General features: G+C 41.8%; 1 protein-coding gene across 1 annotated transcript in view; it reads left to right on the top strand.

The window, feature by feature from the left end:
• Positions 1–22,441, top strand: part of sspo (SCO-spondin) — a 132,524-nt gene that overhangs the window by 105,585 nt on the left and 4,498 nt on the right. Inside the window, exons 91-111 of the mRNA XM_015354311.2 lie at positions 464–707; positions 1,576–1,728; positions 2,276–2,322; positions 3,407–3,577; positions 5,704–5,886; positions 6,639–6,794; positions 7,088–7,212; positions 7,347–7,486; positions 8,567–8,613; positions 9,126–9,356; positions 10,745–10,906; positions 11,025–11,141; positions 11,465–11,603; positions 12,030–12,226; positions 13,167–13,337; positions 13,623–13,750; positions 15,233–15,381; positions 17,460–17,506; positions 17,742–17,906; positions 20,137–20,351; positions 20,706–20,801. Of these exons, the coding sequence (XP_015209797.2) occupies positions 464–707; positions 1,576–1,728; positions 2,276–2,322; positions 3,407–3,577; positions 5,704–5,886; positions 6,639–6,794; positions 7,088–7,212; positions 7,347–7,486; positions 8,567–8,613; positions 9,126–9,356; positions 10,745–10,906; positions 11,025–11,141; positions 11,465–11,603; positions 12,030–12,226; positions 13,167–13,337; positions 13,623–13,750; positions 15,233–15,381; positions 17,460–17,506; positions 17,742–17,906; positions 20,137–20,351; positions 20,706–20,801 (3,083 nt within the window). The remainder of the gene's footprint in view (positions 1–463; positions 708–1,575; positions 1,729–2,275; positions 2,323–3,406; positions 3,578–5,703; positions 5,887–6,638; positions 6,795–7,087; positions 7,213–7,346; positions 7,487–8,566; positions 8,614–9,125; positions 9,357–10,744; positions 10,907–11,024; positions 11,142–11,464; positions 11,604–12,029; positions 12,227–13,166; positions 13,338–13,622; positions 13,751–15,232; positions 15,382–17,459; positions 17,507–17,741; positions 17,907–20,136; positions 20,352–20,705; positions 20,802–22,441) is intronic.

Here is a 22,441-nt window from a genome sequence, read left to right as displayed (position 1 = left end):
TATGTAAAGTGTATACAGTTATAGTCCCTTCTAGACACACGCATAGGAAAACAAAGAAAGGGAAAGAGAAGAGCAATGATTTGGCTTCTGGTTGTCTTGTGATGTTTCAACTTCAATTGATTGAACAGTAGTTTACAGATGCTTTTTCATTAAAGAAGAATGAGAAGAGCATGAGATAACTCAATGACCATATAAAGAGGTCCATTGGAACTCACTATTCTGTAAGTCTATTCTTTTACTGTATCATGCTTAGTTCTGAATGATCCACCTGCTTGTCTGCTTTCCAAGATTTGGAGACATTGCTGATTCTGCAGCATGTTCTCTGTTTTTTGTAACACAGTCGCAGAAAAAAAAACATTTATTTTGTCCTAGCTTTCTCTACATTATTGTGCTTTTATCTCCGACTGGGACATTTGTCTAATGCATGTGCCAGTCACTGTTTCTTTGTTTCCTGTGTTTGTAGGCTTACTGGAGCAGGAAGGAGTGTGTGTACAGTCCTGGCAGTGTGAGTGCACAGATGCTCTGGGGCAGAGATGGGCTCCAGGGAGCAGACATCAAGAAGGCTGCAATAACTGCAGCTGCGCAGAGGGCCGTCTGTCATGCACCAACCACAGCTGCGCTGCAGCAGCCAGCTGTGTCTGGAGTGTCTGGTCCCCCTGGGCCCCCTGCAGCACCTCTTGTGGGCCAGGGCTGAGGACACGCTTCAGGTGGATACCAGCACATTACACAATGCATAGTTTGTTGCATAATTACAGGTGCATCTTGGAGTTATAGTCAGGACTCTTGTTGGTTTCAAGTCTCCAAATTACAATAACACTCATATCCCCCAGTAAGGAACTTTATCCCAATTGCTTCAGTCCACCCTGTTGTATGATTGGATAGCAATATTACTGCTTACTAATATTCCAGTTTATTAGACTATTAATATATAGTCTATATATAATCCTAGTCTATAATATTAGACTAGGACCATGGACAATTCTGTTCTCTTTGCTTTCTTATTCCTGATGTGACTCGGCCCTGCAAGGGACTTTAAGTTTTAACTTAACATTTAACTTAACTTAACAATGGCTACACTGCACTGGATTGAACTGGACCAAAAAAATAGCATTGGACTCGTTGGAGTCACAGGCATGTGAGAATATACTTCACTTTGTCAGGAAACTGAAGATCAGACTGAAGAACTACAGTATTATAGTCTGGACTGGGTTCTAGCTGTATTGGATCTGAAAAGATTTTATTGTATCACTGTGGAATGAATTGGTTTGGGATACCCTGTGCTGAATTACTTTGAGAAAGACTAAAGCATTCTGATTATTTGAACTTAAAAAAAAATACTTGGCTTGAACAGAAATGTATACCACTGCAGTAGACCACAAAGAAGATAGTTAAAATTTTTCCTGCCTGTTTTAATACATTGCAGGGCAGTGTGTATGAAATTTCCAAATTTGACATGAATTTGAATACAGGACGTCTCATGGTCATTCCTGTTCTTACCTTTGTATGTCCCTCAAATATTGAGTTGCAATATCTGCCACTGAAGGTTAATGGTAGTGTTCTGGTTTGTATCAATAGGTCGCAGACCTCAGAATTAGCTGACTCAGACTGCCAATCAGAAGAGTCCCAAAATAAACCATGTGATCTGGGGCCCTGCCCTCCCCTGTGTGTCCGTGACAACGAGGAGCTGTCAATAGGAGACACGTGGTTGCAAGGAGAGTGTGAGCAGTGGTGAGTGGCGTTGCGGGTATGAAGAGGAAAAAGTCAGTGGGGAGAGGAGGAAGGAGAAATGCAACTAAGTAAAGGTGATGAAAAATCTAATGATATAAAAAACATTACAAAAGAGAAGAGGCCATTGAGCCCAAAGGGGTATGCTGTATTCTATAGCAAACAAATATGACCTGGGTTACATATTTACAATGCAACTGTTATTGAATCCAAAACATTACCTATTATCTGAAACTTTATAGACAAGGTCAGCCAAGGAGAAGAAAAATCAGCAGTGCTCACCTTAAAATCTAGTCAGTGCTATATATTTCCCACACCCCTGAGCATGTGTCTGGCCTGTGAGACAGGAATAATTTTTGCTCTGCTGGAATCTCTTGGCTCCAGTGGATCAACAGAAAATCAGCTCTGCTCCAGTCAGCTGTCTCCATGCAAGACATTTTCTAAGTTACTTCATATGAAATATTTTCTAATCTTATGACTTGCTCTGCTCCAATGTCTCTTGGTCCAATGATCACTCTTCCTCCATCTCCTAAGTATTTCTCTTTTGCAGTACCTGTACCCCTGAGGGAGATTACTGCCAGGATATTGATTGTCAAGGTGGGTCTCTGCTCAGTGAGCTACAGTACTAGACTGCAGGAAACAGGGCATTTGTTTATGGAAGCCTAGGGTGAACAAAGAGAGAAATTATATCTAAAAACAAGACCACATAGTGTACAATATGCTCACTTGAACGTGTGAATGTGTTTCAGAATGTGTGCATAGTACTTGTATCATTGTGTCAGGATTACATTAAATAAAACACCTCTTAGAAGTGAGGCACATACAGTTCAGAAAAACATTCACCAGGTGCAAAGAAAAACACCAATCAATGCATTCATCACCACATTGGACCAACACCGAATGATAATAAATATGCTGTACAAAAGAGAGCAATCAAATACCGGTTACACCTAAAAAGCAGTGACCAGCACTTCTTTCACAACACGGCCCTACTGAACAAAGAGCTGAGCCCCAGAAAAAAGCCCCCTCAGTCAGCTGGTCCTGAAGACCATTGAAACTGGCCAGCCCCAGGACAGCACAACTAAAACAACACAAATCAAAGTCAAACAGAACTACCTTACACAAACTGCAATGCTACAGGACCCTAAAAAAAACAATGCATACTACCTGAATATCTGATCAGGGTAAGAGTAAAAAAAATATAAACAGACCCTGATGAAATACAGGCTCAGTGACGACAGCCTGGCCAAAAAAATGGACACAAATGGACCTGACTTCCCAGAGAGGACAGGCAATGCTCCCACTGCCAGCAGGGAGAGGCAGAAACACTTTCTGGAGCACTACATGAAATATTGTAGGATTAAACAAACATTCTTCCCTAAAATAAAAACTATAAATCCAGAGTTCCCACAACTGCCAGCACAGAATACTTTCCAATCCTACTGCAATAAGGATAGGAATACAGAGTACAGTATGTTCTTCGTTTGTACAATGAATATTCCTAGATTATTATATCGTTGTCGGTTATAATATAATGAATGAAAGCACATACTAAAGTAACACTTTTCTTTTTAATGGAATTCTAACTCAGTTCACCATATATTGGAAAGCAACATTCAGGAAAGTTTCAGGCGTGAGGAGTGCCAGTGCCAGTTAATAGCCTTTCCTGTGTCTGTTGCAGTGGATGGAGGCTGGACGCCCTGGTCCGTGTGGTCAGACTGTCCAGTGACGTGCGGCCGGGGTACTCAGATTCGCACACGTGCCTGTATCAACCCCCCACCTCGCAACAATGGCGCTAACTGCCTCGGGACAGAGAGAGAAGCCCAGGACTGTGGCTCACAACATTGCCTTGGTATATCCTCACACGGTCACCCTGGTGCACACGCTCCATCAAACGCATCAACTCACTCCCTGACAAAGCAGATACCTGCCAAAATACCAAGACAGTTTTATATACAGTACAATGCATCGATTATGCAGAATCACTTTACGATAATATTGATTATGGACAATTGAAAATTATAGAGAAAAGAAAAGGAGGCACTTTATTAACTTAATTAAAGCGTGGAACTAGAATTCGCCATGTTTGAAACATGTTTGAAATGTTGATACCCTAGTAGAACTTAAATAAGTTATTAACAGGCACACAAGTGAGAAGGGACAGAGGACCTTGTCCTGTTTGTAGCCTTACTTAACTGTTCTATACAGTATGTCTCTGTCTAGTGTTCAACACAATCTCTCTTCTTTTGTTTCACTAAAATGATTTATGCCTGTGTAACGTTGCCATAGCCAAAATGTAATGTAGTGTTTGGGCATTTACTGGGACAATGATTAATTGTAGCAGTAAATCACAAAATTGATTCTTTTGATGGCTTTAGAATCCAACCATGCGATATAACTCAAACAACGCACACACACAGGTACTAATACACGAGGATACATTTATTAATACATAGAATATGCATGTAAACCTAACAGATCTTATCGAGAGGGTTATCAGAATACAAAAGGTATATATTCAGTCAGTTACAAAGTGTTACACATCAAGAGGACATATGTTCAGTATATCATTCATTTAGACCGTTTCGTAAATGAATTTGGTTATAACTTCTACATTAGATACTCAAAACAAGTACATAACTCTTAGGAATTAAATTGATATCAACTAGTTGGGATAACAATTGAATTCTCGAGCTGCAATGCATTGAAGTTGAATACTCATCCAGTCTCTGGGGATTCAGATCTCCTGCGGGCACAAAGAAACAGTTGCAGGCTGTTGCTGTCCAATCCGCGCTCTCTGGCTCGGTGCCAGGCTGTGCTGTGCGGCTTGCGACGGTGCGCTGCTGATGCTCACTGACCGGCTAGTTAGTGTTGGCTTTAACTAGCACAGTTTGTGCACAGGAAAAAAGGTGACTGTGGGTCCCAGCATGTCAGGAAGAGGACCGGTTCGTTCCTGATGAAGAGCTAGTTCTGAATAGTGATTCAGCTGTCCACAGTTCTGACCTGTTCACAAGGCCTGCTGCTGGTGCTAACCTCGGGTGGATCCTCTGGTTACTCTCTGGCAACCTCCGCTCTCGACTCTTAGAACAAAGGAAAGTTCTGGTACTCGGACACACTGGCCGTTCCGTGGTTGTCCAGGCTGAGTCTCAGGATGGTCAGGAAACGCGCTGCGAGAATGTCCTGCCCTTGGGAGCCTTCTGCTCCTGGGCCGTCCTGCCCTGGAATTCTCCTTTGAATTCCCTTTAGAAAAGTCCACAGAATTCTCCAGAATTCTCACTGAATCTCTTCTGAATCTCTCAGGCTCTCTGTGTTGCCTGTTTTTACCTGGAGGAACTTCAGCTTGTTGATTGGCTGAAAGTTCCATGGGCATCAGAGTCCCACATGGGTTACTCGGCCCTACCAGTCCCTGATTGGTTGATCAAGGTGAGATATGAGTCACTTTCTCCTGACACTTAGGAATGCAGTCCAGATGTCCATCTGGCACTCCCTAGACAGATAGGCGCCAATGGATGACCATTGATCATGATAGCCAGGCTTAGCTAAGTGCATCCCCCTTTGGGAGCTGTCCTAGGAAACCTTATCAAAGGAAACCTTAAATCAGCCTGCATGAATAGTTTCTCTGTGGCTGCACCACAGAGATGAACAGAGAGATGAGGCCTAATTTGGGAAAGCGCCGAAACACTTAATTCTTTCTTATTAATAAGCCTCGCCGCTACACCTGTATATTTATTGGACCTCACTGGCATACTAATGAATTGAATAAATTATATCATCTGGGAGTTCAGTACAAACCTTTGCAGATGGCCTCACATGATAAAAAAAATATTTAGTCCATAATAAACCTTCCATGCTTTCTCTGTGAAATTAAAAATACTGTACCTTGTAAGGTAACAGGTAGTTTCTGAGAATATTTACTCATTCTTTACATCTTTCTTTCTCTAAGTCAGAGATATTTCTCCCTTTTCACCCCTCTCTCAGATGAGCTGTGTCCCTGGTCTCAGTGGTCCGAATGCTCACGGAGCTGTGGCGCGGGGGTGTCATCACGGCAACGGACCTGTCTGTGTGAGGCCGGGAAGGAAGGAGATGTCAACTGTCCCCCCGAGACAGAGGGAGAGAGGAGGAAAGAGGAGACTCAGCTCTGCTATGTTCAGCCTTGCCCAGGTCACTGCACTCTGCTGAACACACAATTCCTAAATACACAGGTCCGCTGCTCCACACTAGCCTACAGTGTACTGTACATATTGCTACCTGAAATACTGTACACACACAACACTGCGACTGAAAAAGCACAGAGTTTAGAGTGGGGTTCCTCAGTGCATTTCTGTCAAATGGAAATAGTAATTAAAAGTTCTTATATTCTTTCGACTGTTTTATTAACTACACAAATCACCCTTACACCACATATTCCCGTCATTCTACTCTCCCGTTCTGTTGTCTCATGATGTCTATTCACTAGACTACAAAAAGGAGAGCAGAATTGGATGAGGCCAAGCTGGAAGTTGTTAAGCGCAACTTTCACATTAGCCGTACAACAGACTAGGATCATGAGACAAAACTAGCTATTATAGCTAGCCAGTCACAAATAGATGTTTTTGTTTGTTTAGGCAATTTGTAAGATTTTCAAAGTACAGTATTAGCATTAATATAGTGGCATATAGCACAAATCAAAGTACAACCACAATTACTGTATTCACAACACAAAAGTGAACTGTATTATAAAAGTTGAGTACAAAGTAGAAGTATAAAGTACATCAAGGTATCCCCTCAAACATACAGCATTCTGAAAGAACATCAATGCACACACAACACAGAGCTACAGTATATCAAACACACTGCAGTTAAATAATCAAAGTGTGCAATATAACCCAATGACCGATATCCCCTTAACTTTGTCTTCATCTCTCTGTGTGCAGACTGTCCTCTGTCTCAGTGGAGTGAGTGGACTCCTTGCTCCTGTGTCTCTCAGCGGCAGCAGAGGCATCGTGTATCTCTGCCTCCCACTTATAAGGGGCAGCACTGCAGTGAACTGCAGACACAAAGCAGAGCTTGCCAGCCCGGAGACTGCCAGAGTAAGATGTCTCTGCCTGTATCTGTGTTTCATTGTGTGTGACTGTTTGTTGGACAGTCTCTGTGTTAGACATTGTACAGTATGTGCATTGCTGCCTCTTTCTATTCTATTTGCCTTTCTGTCTGTTGTTTTTTCAGACACAGTTTTTCTATCTTTTGAACCTAATATTGTTTTGTTTGATAACACATACAGTAATTGTGTTGTGGGACATTGCTCTAATGGGCACACTGTCTGCACATTTCTGTCTCTGTGTGTCTCTGCTTTCCCGTCTAACGCCAGGTCTGTATGTTTTAGAATGTGAGGAGCCATTCCAGTTCAGTGCTTGTGGCTCCCCCTGTGAGAAGCTGTGTGCACTGCAGGGACAGTCCAGGGATTGTGCTGGGAAGGGCCAGTGTGTCCCAGGCTGTTATTGCCCTCAGGTGGGTATTCTGTGATACTGCAAGCTCAAGGCACAATGCAGCTTTGTAGTCATCTTGCTACCTTGCTTTAATACATTGAAAGTGAGGATGTAATGGAGAGCCTGTGTGTTTTAGTTTGTAAATGTGTGTTTCAGGGTCTGGTGGAGCAAAATGGGACATGTGTTCCCCCAGAGCAGTGTGGCTGTGTACATCTCCTGTTCCCTGAGACCGGAAGGACTCCCATCGCCATCCGAGTCCAGGAAGGCACTCTGGTGAAATCAGGCTGCAGGAACTGGTGAGGGGGGTTGCTGGGAGGAGAACAGACATTGTTTTGGGATGCCAATCATCTCACACAGGAGCGAATTCTTATGTACTGTTGTATGGTTGCTCCACATTGATCAGAATCACTTTGGAGTCTTTAACTGGTATTTCTTTTTTAAATGAGGTAGAGGCAAGTTTATTCTCAAGTGCATTCAGGTTTGTTTAAAGAAACAGACACTGTGCTACATTATAAGGAGAATTTAAGTTAAATAAAACTAGTGGAGAAATTGGTTGATTATGCCTATTAACTTTATATCAAGTGGCATACAGTAGTGTAATACTTGTTAGTGCCTGTTCCTCTTTGCTCTGGGGCTTGGGTCTGATTCTGGGTTAAGATACCTTCTAGGTGGAGTTTGCTTGGTTTTCTCCAAGTGTTTGTCTCCCTTCTCCTGAAATACACAGTTTAGGCTTGATTGGCTAATATACTGTACGTTGCCTGCTCAGGGTTTACTCCCTGATCTCATTAGCTGACCAAGCGTGGCATGATAGGCCTTCTTCCAATGCCAATGTGTGATATATGGAAGAACAAAGATTTAATATAACATCTTGGTCTAGAGATTTGCTTTTGAAAAATCTGACCAAAACTATAAAACCTCAAATCCAGCAACTTCAGTCCTACTTGACTTCTTGATCCAGATAAAACCATAGAAACCATAGTCTGATTTCTTTCTGAGTCATTTAGCATGGGTGGGATACCAAGGTCAAATAATAATTGGTTATACTTTAAATCTGCACTGTCAAGTGTATTGGAGAAATTGGAATATCACTAATCTGAATATGAGTAAAATTGCAATGATTTCTAAGCTTCTGTTTATTGCTACAAATATTACTTATAGTAGTTTTGTTCTTGTTACTATTGTTACCATTATTAGTAATATTGTGTTTCAAAAAAACATTGAAAAGTCAATAATTTATTGATTCATACAGTGCAAGAAAATATTAATAGTTTCTACAGTTCAGTACACATGTGGGTGAAGAAGTGCAGAAGAACACGCTCTGAACCAGTGTCCCACTCTAACCCTGTCCTTTGTTTCCCTGTGCATCATGAGAACAGCATGTGTCAGGATGGAGCCATGCAGTGTGACTCACAGCACTGTGAAGGTAATGCTCTTTACAGTTTCTGTTTGCAGGCCAGATATTGTGTTTAGTATTATAGCAGAGAGGTTTCTTACTTTTAGATTAGAGCAGTCAGGTGTGGGGGATCATCACATATATTAAGTTTAGCAACAATAATTAATCTAATTGAGAAAAAAGTATGAGAAATGATTAACTATAGAAATGCAATACATTGATACTTAGGCCTATGAACATAAAGCATTTCCCGCAGTTTAACACAAATTCTTCAAATTCTTTATTGTTTATTAGAAGGAAAGAAACTTGGTATGGTGGGAAATGTTTTCTGAACTGGCCTTCACCTACAGTGAAAAGCTTCTGTGGCTGTTTACAGCAACAGTGATGACAGTGACAATGATCGTGATTAAAAGCTGATGACAGAGGTGATAGAAGCAGCGATGACATGAAATGACAGTGATGCTCGTGACATGTCAGTGATGACTCTCCAGTGTCTTTTAGATGACACTGTCCTAACCCATCCTTGCTTTCTTTGTGCTTAGTGTCTCTCAGTGAGTGGTCAGAGTGGACACCCTGCTCCCCCTGCAGGCCCGTGGCATCTCTGCACTTGGTCACAGCACCTCTGCTGGAAGACAGGCAGTTGGTCTCAATACAGCGGCGATATCGGGCCTGCATGGACCTAGATACAGGGCTGCCTGTGCCAGAGGAGCCAGAGCAGTGTGGGGCAGACCTGGAGGAAGAGCGGGTCTGTCCAGACCCAGATGCCTGCAGAGGTAAGACATGAGCTCCTCTCATTTTTCTACAGAATTCAGACTTGTGTTTCAGAACACCTCATTTAAGATGAATATTTGATTGCTAGAAGAACTAAATGAACTTATGCCCACTCAGACAAAGGACAGCACGAGTAGCCTTATTTGGGGGGGGGAAACCCTTGGATGATATAGTTATTGTGGAGCCAGAGGGATTTATATCTGTGATCACGACACTGATGGTGTTAATGATCGTGTAGCTGACACCAAAATAAGCAGAGCTACAAAAAATTAAAGATGGCTTCAAAGCAGCATACAATGATAAGTGATATGTACATTACAGATTGTAAGAATCATTATGATTGATGCTATTTTTTAAGTATCCTGTGAAATCTTTTTTATTGTTTATTGACCAATTATTACTGTAATTCTCCAAACAATAAAGGCAAGCTACTGTATATGCCAGCAAATTAATATGTCTAAAAGTATATGTGAAAAGTATAGAATATTTAAATCAGATTAAATAATGTTAAATTGACCTTACCTTTAGTTTATTGAGCATAATTTGTTCTCCTCCACATTAGAAATTACATCCTTGAAAGATTGGAAAGCAACTATGTTAATTTCTTGTCTTAGAGGTATTTCTTGAATACCAAAAGTATCTTAGAAGAACCTAATCTGTTCATTCTGTAAGAGTGATTGTTTTTAGACTTAGTGTTGACAAAGTTTCTATAATAGACTACATACTGTATGTCAAAATTATGTATCAGTGCTGCCTTTGTCATTACTGAACTGAGAACCCAAAGACACAAATGTAAATAAAGAAGTGTATTTATGGATGCAAATAGGATCCGAACCAAGTCTTTATGCACAGGGTTGTGGGTGACTGGTACCAACTGCACAGACATGTTGTTGAAGCTGGCTCCCTGGGATCTTTCAGAAAAATGCTACTGTACACGAGATCCTTGGATTATTTTACTAATAATAGCCAACTACGAAAGATGGACATCATGGCCTCCCTGCCTTTGTTACAGTATATTCCAATCTTCTGTTTGCAACTAATTTAGACATATTTATAAACAGCTCATGCAATGTGATTTTGTTGCCAGACGAAGGAAAATTTTTGAATATCTGAAGGAAACATTAGTTTATACACACTGACTCACAAGAATTAAGATGAGTCCATACCAAGAAATGTATCAATCTTAATTTCTGCACAAAACCCATTTTTAGCCAAAGCATCTAGACAAATTCTGAAGGATTAATGAGTAATTGTCTTCTGCATGTACTCAAAATGTGTGCACTGTAATGTGGGAAAGGATCTGAATTGTAAGGTTGTATTAACACATTTCATAGTGTAAGCCAGCAGCTGCTGTGTTTTCCATGTTGACTGTGTTCAATTGTCCTTTCAGATGTGTGCCAGTGGACTGACTGGAGTCCCTGGAGCACATGTAGAGAGCCCTGCAGTGGGGGTTTCCGACAGCGGCAGCGGCACCCCCAGACCTCCGCCCCCATGCCCCACTGTCAGCACCCACAGTTCCAGACACAGAGCTGCAACACAGCACTCTGCCCAGGTAAGCACACTGATTGCTGTGGCTCTTAGGGTCAGAGTACTGACCCAACACCCCTGCCTCTCAGTAAAGAGATAAGAGAGCTGGTACAAACTGTGCTGACCCTGTTTGTGTGTTTCAGGGGAGCGGTGCGAGGACCGGGGGAAAGAGTTCAGGGCCTCCTGTGCCAATCAGTGCCCAAGGAGCTGTGCGGACCTCTGGGAGCATGTCCAGTGCCTACAGGGACCCTGCCACTCTGGTAATGGAGAAGACTGTCACTATGTCTTCAACGCTCTCTTAACTTTCACTGTGTCAGGCCATCACACTCTGTCCTGATTCCCTCAATCTCTATAAGCCTTCATCATCACTTTCTGGCAACAAGTTCACTTCCCTGAAATCAGTGTCTCACCCCATCTCTCTTTTCATGTGTGAATTATCCTTCCTTTCCCACTTCTCTCTGTGAGTGTGAAACTTGTCTTCATGTCTGTCTGCCTATTCAGCCGTGCAAATCTGCACTGATGCTGCAGAACCTGATTTTGCATTTTTATTCCTTGATACTCCTTGTGTCGGTATGTCTCTCAGGGTGTCGGTGCGCAGAGGGGTGGCTGCTGCAGGACGGCTCATGTGTCCCAGTGTCGCAGTGCCGCTGTGGGGTCCTCAGGGAGAACGGCACCCTGGAAATACTGCCAGGAGAGAATGTAACGATGGACTGCAACAACTGGTGAGTGAGTTAACATAAGAGGAAGAGAGGAAAGAGAGAGGGAGGGATGGTGATAGAGGAAGAGAGCAAATGATAGAGGAGAGTGGAAAGTAGCAATGGGACATCTGACAAAGCTGGACTACCCGCCTTCATCTATCTCCCCTTCACTTTTTCTCTACTCCTCTACCCTTCTTCTGCTGCTATTTGCCTCTCCTTCTTATTCTCCTTATCTGTGCTCTGTCGTCTCCATTATTGCATCCTTGTCTCTGTACCTGCCCTCTCTCTCCTTTCTTGTGCTCGATACCTTCTCATTTCTCTCCCCCTTGTCCGTCTCTCTTTCTCCACTCTCACCTCTGTTTCTTTTTCTGTTTGCCTTGGTCTCTCACTTTGTAATGCTCTCCACCTTCAAACTCTCCGTCATCCCTCATCTCTCATTCCACTCTCCAGCTCTTGTGTGAATGGCACCCTGCTCTGCACAAACCTGAAATGCCCAGAATACAGTACCTGGAGTCCCTGGAGCTCCTGTTCAGCCAGCTGTGAAGAGGGGCAGAGGACCAGGACCCGCACTTGTCAGGAAGTGCCTGACAGCCTGCCCTGTGCTGAGACGTTCCAAACCAAACCCTGTCTGCTGCAAGCCTGTCCTGGTCAGTATGATGCCATTTGTCTTAGCCTACAGAATTCATAATCACATCTGCTGCTCAGGTCTTCATTGCACACTTACATCTTCATTACTTAATAGACCTTGTTATTGCTGCACTGGGTTACAATTACCACATTCAAGGTCTGTAATCATGGGAGTTATGTGCCAGTAAACTCTAGAACCATTAATTAAACTTGCTTTTTTACAGTGGGCACGTGCTCAGGATTTCAGCGAGTGTGTGTTCAGAGATAGGGCGTGTTTTAGTTTCACCATCAATATGTTAGATTTTGTGGTTTATAACAATAATTATAAGTGTAAGCAATTTTCTGGACACTCCACTGAAAGTGCTTTACAGGTAATGGGGACTCCCCTTCACCACCACTAATGTGCAGCATCAACCTGGATGATGCTATGGCAGCCATAGTGTGCCAGAACGCACACCACACATCAGCTATTGGTGGGAAGGAGAACAGAGTAATGAAGCCAATTCATAGATGGGGATTATTAGGAGGCCATGATTGGAAAATTGGCCAGGATGCCGGGGTTACACCCCTACTCTTTTCAGGCACAGCTCAAGGATTTTTAATGACCACAGAGAGTCAGGACCTCGGTTTTACGTCTCATCCGAAGGACGGCGCCTGTTTACAGTATAGTGTCCCCGTCACTATACTGGGGCATTAGGACCTAACATAGACCACACACCTGCTTAGCTTCAGTGGGTTGCCAGTTGTGAATTCCAGGGTGATATGGCTGCTGATACAATGAAATACTCATCAGGACTTTGAGGTGGTTTCAGGTAACTGATCATCACCTGATGACAGACTAAAATGGCATTTTTAACATATTGAATTAATCAGTGCTGGGGTGAGTATATCTGTGTGGTCTCAACTTTGTGCCTTACTTTTTGGGTTCTCTCACTCCGATGTCCTCCTAACACACCTCAGCGGGCTGTGTGCTGAGTGAGTGGTCCTCCTGGAGTGAGTGCAGTGCCACTTGTGGTGGAGGAGTGTCTCTACGCAACAAGACAGTCTTACAGGAGCCAGACCCAGGAGGACAAGAGTGTCCAGCCCCATTGGAGCAGCACACAGCCTGTAACACAGACAGCTGTGAAGCAGGTAATGCACTATTTCATACACGATGAAAAGGATTTTGATAAGGCAAGACTTTTCACTTGAGCCCTTTTCTCTGTCATATCCTTCTCCATCTCTCTTTTATTCTCTCCATTCTCTCCTTCGTTCTGCTTTCCTGTTACTGTATCCTCTCTCATTCTCAATTGTCCTTATTTCTCTCCTTCCCTGCTCTTCTGTCATTCCTTTTCTTCCTCATCCTCCTTTCTCCCTCCCCCTAATCCTCCCTGCGTCCCTACATCTGCTCTGCATCCCTTCCCCCTCTTTCTGTAGAGTGTCCTGATGGTCAAGTGTTCAGCAGCTGTGCCACCTCCTGCCCCCACACTTGCACTGACCTGTGGCCTCAGACGCAGTGCCTACTGGGGGTTTGCCAGCCAGGCTGCTCCTGCTCATCAGGGAAGGTCAGTGGGAGACGAGAATGTCTGAGTGTTTCTGTGGTGATGCTGGAGGACAGTTTTTGTTAACATTTAAACACCCATTATAAAAAACAACAGAACAATACAAGCATAGGAGCTCTCACACACATACCAAAAAAACAGGGCACCTGTTTCTCCCAGTCTTAAGTTCTTTAGAAGTGATTGAATCGCATGTTGTGGGGTCAAATAAGACATAAGACTCTAGTGGGTAATCAGTTTTGAGTCACCAGTAATGTAAATTGATTGCCATCCTTGTATTGAAATTATATAACAACTGTATATATATAGTATACTGCATAAAATACTGGCCTAGATGTGTGCACGATTGCTGTATCTAATTCTACAGTATAATAATAAACTATTTTATACAGCACCTTTAAAGTGGCTTCTCAAAGCTCTGAGAAGGTGATTCTAATATCCTAAAGGATAGGTCATGCAGAGCTTTATAGGTGAGCAGGAGGATTGTGAAGTCCTAAACCTGATCAGGATTCTGGTGGCTGAATTCTAGACATACTGAAGTTTCTTCAGTGTGGATTTAGATACTGCAGCAGGTAGGGCATTAAAGTAATCAATACGAGAGAAAACAAAAGTTTTGACCAGCTTTTCAGTAACAGTTAGCAACAACATATGGCAAACTCTGGTGATATACAGTACATATTACATTCTATATAAAGTTATATAAAGTCAAATTAAGTTTCAGTTCATGCAATATTGACATAAAATCAATTATCTGTGGAACATGGTCCACCATTGTGAAATACATTATTTTCATGATCACCCCTCTTTTCCCGTCTGCCTTTAAAAATGTGCTTAATTATTGAAGTCACTCTTTATAAATTGATATAACTTTAGATTTGGTGCTTGGAACATTCTGTGTTTCCCAGTTTATCTTGGATAGGCTCATGCTATTTCACAAGCAGTGCTCACCAAATGCTCTGTCTCAGTGCATCTCCTTAGTCTAATTTTGAAACTCATATTAATGTACCGTGCAATACCACCCCTCCTTAAGAGTCAGATTTATTTCTGTTCTGACAGAAACTTTCGTTTGGCAAAGTTCCACCAGAAACTGAGTGCTGTTACATGTAATTCAGGAGCCAACTCTGGGTAGAGGTTCATCTACCAGAGGGAGTGTCAAACAAATGTAGACAAATGGACAGTGAAGGGCTAAAACTTTTAAAGAAGACATATTCTTAATTACTGTACCATTATATTTGCTGCCAAGCAGAAATCTTAAGAATATACCTACAAAACATAAAAACTACTGTATATTTATTTTTTATATTTAAGGGAACTTGCTTTAAAATGTGAAATGGTTTGACATTTGAAAACTAATACAGAACTGCTGTATGACATACTGACTTTTGTACTTACAGTAACTGAAAGGCATATGAGAAAATCTCTAAGAGTAAAAAAAACAGTGGTCATTGTGGCACACTATCAAAGCTGTTGCTAATTATGTATCTCCAGGTCCTGCATGAAGGCTCCTGTGTCCCTCCTGAGATGTGTCCCTGCTCTCTGTTGTCCCTCTTGCCCTCCTGGAGCCTCAATCTGACCCTGGAGCAGCGGCAGGAGGAGCATCCAGCAGGGACTGTTCTGCAGCACCACTGTAATAGCTGGTAAAGTGAAATATTTCTGAAGTTTGTCCACTGGGACGTAATACAGTTCTTTTCAAGGAACAAGCAATAGGTTTATTCCATGCTGAAAAGAGAAGAAGGAAAACACAAAGTTTCAGCTGTGGAGCCTTCTTCGGGTGTGTACATGTTTGTGTTTTCAGAAATTTCACCAGACTTTGCCCTACAGGTATGTTGTCCTATGTCCTATGTTGTGTCCTATATTGTGTTTTCTTTCTTCTCTTTTCAGCATGGAATAAACCTATTACTTGCTCCTTTGCAGTCTTTGCATACTGAAGCAGCTACCCACTTGAACCAGTTCTGTTCAATCTGATAATCTAGCTGGTTAAAGAGTCTGCACTCTTAAAAATGTACAAATCTGCTAAACTCCATGAGCAATTCTAGATTAAAAACAAAACAGTAAACCAATCAATTCCAAGAGTTTGCCCACTCTAACAACCAGGACAACTAATCATCTTCAGGTGTCTGCCTACTTTATCCACTAGTACAATCCAAGAGTGGTATCTACTTAATCAATTGGTAAAGTTATCAACCCTGGGAATATTCAGAGTTTAAGTCAAGGTACATTGATGTACGTCTTGAGTCTAACACCAAGTAAATGAATCTACTCCAAACATCTGTTTTAGCAGTTTCAATAGGAATTAGCAATGATTACATTCCTGCCTTTGTTGGCCACAATATTAGTTACTCAACATACTTGGGCAAATGGTTCGGTACAGGCACATACTGTAACTCTCCACTCACAACATTGTATGTTAATACATTGCAGTGGTTGCATACTGTACATGAGGATATGACAACTCAGTTTCATGGTTATTGGTTCACATTTGTTTTCTATAACTGTTCAAAATGCTAAATGATGTTTCTTTTTAAATATATTTTTTTTGTAATACATTCTTTAACAATCCTATGTGATTACTGCTACTGTATATATGCATGAGACTGAAATGTAAGACTGTGACTGAAATGCTGAAAGAGCAAAAATCAGATTCAATTCCTACAGATGTTATAAAGTATATTGTTGGATTCATAGGGTAATAATGGTATAATAATGTCCAGTAAGAAAATGGGTTTAGAAGTCAGGCTTGATTAGTTTCGGCTTAAAAACAGCCTGTTTGGGAGTCAACAGCTTGGCCATAGGGAGAGTAACAATCTAGTTCACATATTTTCAATATAACAATGCATGTATTTCCATACCTGTTTTTCAGAAGACATTTTCGCTACTACAAAGGCACATTTTTCACTGCCCAATGCAAGACACCTTCCTCATCACATAACCTCCCACAACACAGATCCCAAATGTATCTGCTTTCTTTGAACTTCTACTCATTTTATTTTTTCTTCTTAACTACTGTTTTAGGGTAACTATCATATTGTAACTATTAAGCAAGCAATGGGTTTTTACAATGCTAAAGTAACAATGAGTAATATTGGATATTTTTTCTGGACCTCAGTAATGAATTGCAAAGTTTTACATGTAAAGTAATGGGAATTTCATTTTCTGTAACAAATTAAGTTAATAAATCAAGGAATGAGTGAATATCTTAATGAGGTGTTTATGCGACTGTTTTACTAAAGACTCATATGACATAAACAGCTTCCTAATGTCAGACCAGAAGAAACTTTACATATTTGCAGTCAATATGTACTGTACTGTATATTTTAATTATATAAGCCTAGAAACTACTTGCTAACTTCAACTGTTAATGTAACAAAACATGAACTATATGTTCCAAAAGTTATCATAGGACAAACTTAAAATGTAACAGGTACAGAAAAGAGAAAAGTGATACAATATTTTCCCCTTAGCCACAGTTTCGCCATTTAACCTGGACTTTATTTGATATTACCAGCTGTTATTCAAATATTTCTATTGCAGCAAAGCACTTAGGAAGCACATGTTTTTATTTCAATTAGGGGAATTGAGCAAGTTTTGTTGATAAATTTATGTGAAGCGCTGAAAATGCTGAAGGATGAAAACTGTAACATCCAATGCAAAATGTATTTGCTTCATGAATCTTTGTGTTACAGGACTTAATGAAAATACCTTTCGCCTCTTACAGTGTGTGCCAGAGAGGCATCTTCAACTGCAGCCAGAACTCCTGTGATGGTAAGATGGACTCCGCCTTGCATGAACCAACTGGCACTGTATCCTCACTCTTATTACTGTCTGGACTTGAAACTGCAATTTCACACTACCTCACATTTTCTTCACTAGCTTCTGCCTGAGGTGGTGTCTATACCTCTCTTCCCCTGTATTTCTGGTGGCCATGTTGGTTCCTCTTTGATTTTAGCCTGTTTATCTATGCCCATGTGTGCATCTCTGCCTCATCTGTGTGTCGCAGTGGACTGTGAGTGGGACAGCTGGTCAGCATGGAGCCCATGCTCAGTGAGTTGCGGCTCTGGTGAGCAGTGGTCTAGTCGTGTTCCAACACGGTCCCGGCAGCACGGGGGGGCAGAGTGTGAGGGGCCGGCAGAGCGCAGAAGATTATGCCAGGAACGCGACTGTGGTGAGTGGTGTGGGAGAGGACGAGCAATTACGTCCATATCGGATTGGCAAGATAATGTCTTAGGTTGTACTTTCAGAACATCCATCCAATTTCTAAGTGGAAGTAGAGTCAGAGCCTATCCCTACAAGCAAAGGCACAAGGCAGGGTACACCCTGGACAGGATATCAGGCCACCTTGGTGGTGGTGGAGGGGAGTCCCCATTACCTGTAAAGCGCTTTGAGTGGAGTGTCCAGAAAAGCGCTATATAAATGTAAGCAATTATTATCTCAGGGCAAACACAGACACAAACGTATATAACTACATAAAACAATAAATACACAGAGATGAAGTCAGGTGAGGTATTTTTGACATTAGTTTACAAGACCTAAATAAGATCACAACTGAGACACATTCTGAGGCCCTCAATCTTGTTTTGTGACTTGTGTAAACCATTCTTGATGATCACATGTTCACTGTACAGATTTCTTCCTTCTCACACTTTGTCTTTGTTAGCTCTGAGTCCATACTTCTTCAGCCTGTAGAGCACTTTACATAAACCATTTAGATGATCTTAGTTGTGTTTACCTGTAACAAGAATATTATTGCAGTAGCAATATGTACGGGGTATCTCTTGAAGAACTCAGTTCCTTGCTCTTCGCCAGATTGCTAGTGCTGAGGCTATTACAAAAACTATTATAAAGAAATGAGCCCTTGTATGTGTTGTCAAAAACACCTCTGAGGATTCCTCAATCTCCTTTTGCAAGTAAGCTTGAGCTACAGTAGGTCAATCTTTGTGAAGCTTTCTCATCCTGCTAGAGAAGCAAAAATGTTCTTGATGCATGGTACGTGATGCTGAACAGTGTGGAGCACAGGATTGTAACTTTAAAATCTCCACACATATGGACGTCTCCAGCTTTTCCACTATTTAAAATGGGGATAGTGGCTGTAGCCCACTCACTCCACTTCACTGTGGACAAAATGTCTGAATTCTCCAACCTATGAAACCCCTACTCTGCTTTGGGTTGGATTGCATATGGCACTGGGCAGGGTTTGTGTATTTTAGGACTAATGTTTTTATCTAGTTTCATCTTGGTTTTGATCCCTTCTAGTGTTCCAGTTCCTTTTTCAAAAACCTGCTGCAACTCTGATAGCAACTGTGACATATATCTTACCATAGTGCCCACTTTGAACTCAAAAGACAGAAAAAAATCAAAAATAAACTTTATGTATAAAGCTGAGTGGCAGCACATTGGTACAGTAATTAATATTGCTCCCTCACATCCTTGGAACCCTGGGTTCAATTCCTGGGGTGCCATCAGTTTGCAGTTTGTATGTTTGCATCCATTTTAGCTGGGTATAACCTACATACAGGTAATAATTGGATTCTGGGAAAATTGTGTGAGTGAATGTTTGTGTTTGTGTGTCTGTTTGCCCTGTTATGGACTAGCAACCCATCCAGGATGTGTCCTGCATTGTGCCCATTGCTTGCCGGGATAGGCTCTGGCTCACCTTTGACCCTGAATTAGATAGTTAGAAAATGGATGGATAAATGTACAGTATTATTTCTTGCAAAACGAGTGATGTTTATTTTAAAATCATTTGGTAGGCCACAAAACCTTTGGGATGTTAAATGTGCCACAACCTAAACAAGGTCAGAAAGCACTACCCTCAGCCATTCATTTCTGTTTCTGTCTCTTCATCTCAGTGATTAATGAGCTGTTTTGTATTGTCTCTTATGTTTTATCTACTACTTGTACAGCACAGACAGTTCTAAAAAACTGCAGCCCGTTATCAATCTTATCTATTTTATTGTCCCAGTTTTCTTCCTATTCTATTAAATATTTAATGACCCCATTTCATGTAACTACTTGTTATGGCAATTAAAGTATTGAACTAAATAGCTTAAATGCACATATTTAACCTCTTCTGGCTTTATAAAATATACAGTATTTTAATTTTACACACACAAACAGTATATATACTGTGGTGCATTTCCCACTACATACAACATATACTGTATATTTATAAATTATAATGTTTCTGTACTGAGTATCATGACAAATACAACACTACTAGAAGTCTTACGACTCGTCTGCTTCTCTTAGAAATTATACATGGTATCTTTAATTGAAGTGGAGCTACAGACATCATCTGAACCCCTTTATTGCACTGTGACTATGCTGTGTCCAAAGCTCGATAATGTAGCCCATAAACAAATGCAGTGCAATCACTGTGCCTTCTACTGTGACAGATTGCCCGGTGGGAGAGAGATGGAAGAGGGCATCTGAGCAGGTTGCAGTGTGTGAGAGGAGCTGCCAGGACATGTACCTGCCTGGCCCAGTGAACTGCAGCGCCCCTGGTGAATGGGAGGGCTGTGTGTGCGACCCAGGGCGTTATCGCAGTGCTAAAGGAGACTGCGTTTTGGCAGCACACTGCGAATGTGAGGATGGAGAAACACCACGCCAGGTAAGAAGATTACTTTCTAATGCAGCAAAACATTCCAACTACTTGCAGGCAGTTAATCCTCAGAGCTCACATTATTACTTCCCTTTCTCTTTTCTTCATTTTTCCAGGCATACATTTTCATCTGTCTCCCATCCTTAATTTTCTCTTATTTAGTCTCTCACAATGTTAAAGGTGTAAGGGTGCAGTATAAATTTGACTCTCTCTCTTATACTGACTTACTGACAATACTGACTTTTCCTCTGACAGTTTTTCTTTTTGGGTCTTTTATCTTGTTAGCTCACTACAATATTCAAGATCTACTGTAAGTCCTGCTGTATATCGCTATTCAACCAATTCTCTCTCTCTCTGTTTCAGGCAGGATCTCAGTGGTCAGAGGGCTGTGCAACATGTCGCTGTGTCAACGGACTGAAGGTGTGCGAGACTGGTTGCCCTCTAGTGGAGTGTGTGGAGGTGAGGAATCCTTGGGTCAGCAGGGAAGTATTTGATTGGCTATTCTCACAGTGAAGGAGATTCCACTCAGGTTTTAGAAGTCATTGAGGGGTGGAGTCATCAGAAAGATTTACCTGTAATGTATGCAAATCAGCATTTTCACTTGGTAGCCATCAGTGGACAACAAAGCATTAAGAGTATTCTTTTTTTAGATGGTCTTGTTGCTGTGAGCACTGCTGCCTAGCATCTTTTGGGTCCTGGGTAAGAGACTGGCCTGGGATGTCTTCAGGGTTCTGACTTCCTTCCACATGTTTCTAATTGATGCTTTTAAATAGCCTTTATTGTGTCCTAAGGTTCTTGGTGGCTGTGACCCTAAATCACACACACCTCCATCAGTCAATACTTGATGAAAGCACCTTTGACAGGAATTACAGCTGTGAGCCATTTTTGAATATGTCTCTACCTAAGGTACTTTGACAACAAGGATGGTATTTTTTCCCCCTATTCTCCTTTTGAAAACTTGAACCCATTCTTTTGTAACGTTGCCATAGCCAAAATGTAATGTAGTGTCTCTCTGAAGGCACCAGTTCTGTAGGGTTTGGGCATTTACTGGGACAATTATTAATTGTAGCAGTAAATCACAAAATTGATTCTTTTGATGGCTTTAGAATCCAACCATGCGACATAACTCAACGCACACACACAGGTACTAATACACGAGGATACATTTATTAATACATAGAATATGCATATAAACTAACAGATCTTATCGAGAGGGTTATCAGAATACAAAAGATATATATTCAGTCAGTTATGAAGTGTTACACACATCAACAGGACATACGTTCAGTATATCATTCATTTAGACCGTTTCGTAAATGAACTTGGTTATAACTTCTACATTAGATACTCAAAACAAGTACATAACTCTTAGGAATTAAATTGATATCAACTGGTTGGGATAACAATTGAATTCTCGAGCAGTAATGCATTGAAGTTGAATACTCATCCAATCTTTGGGGATTCAGATCTCCTGCGGACTCAAAGAAACAGTTGCAGGCCTGTTGCTGTCCAATCCGCGCCCTCTGGCTCGGTGCCAGGCTGTGCTGTGCGGTTTGCGACGGTGCGCTACTGATGCTCACTGACCGGCTAGTTAGTGTTGGTTTTAACTAGCAAAGTTTGTGCACAGGAGAAAAGATGACTGTGGGTCCCAGCAAGTCAGGAAGAAGACCGGTTCGTTCCTGATGAAGAGCTAGTTCTGAATAGTGATTCAGCTGTCCACAGTTCTGACCTGTTCACGAGGCCTGCTGCTGGTGCTAACCTCGGGTGGATCCTCTGGTTACTCTCTGGCAACCTCCGCTCTCGACTCTTAGAACAAAGGAAAGTTCTGGCACTCGGACACACTGGCCGTTCTGTGGTTGTCCGGGCTGAGTCACAGGATGGTCAGGAGGCACGCTGCGAGAATGTCCCGCCCTTGGGAGCCTTCTGCTCCTGGGCCGTCCTGCCCTGGAATTCCCCTTTGAATTCCCTTTAGAAAAGTCCACAGAATTCTCCAGAATTCTCACTGAATCTCTTCTGAATCTCTCTGTGTTGCCTGTTTTTACCTGGAGGAACTTCAGCTCGTTGATTGGCTGAAAGTTCCATGGGCATCATGTGGGTTA

This window comes from Lepisosteus oculatus, chromosome 6 (genome assembly GCF_040954835.1).
Source record: "Lepisosteus oculatus isolate fLepOcu1 chromosome 6, fLepOcu1.hap2, whole genome shotgun sequence".
Lineage (NCBI taxonomy): Eukaryota > Metazoa > Chordata > Actinopteri > Semionotiformes > Lepisosteidae > Lepisosteus > Lepisosteus oculatus.
This window is presented reverse-complemented; position numbering and strand designations above follow the sequence as displayed.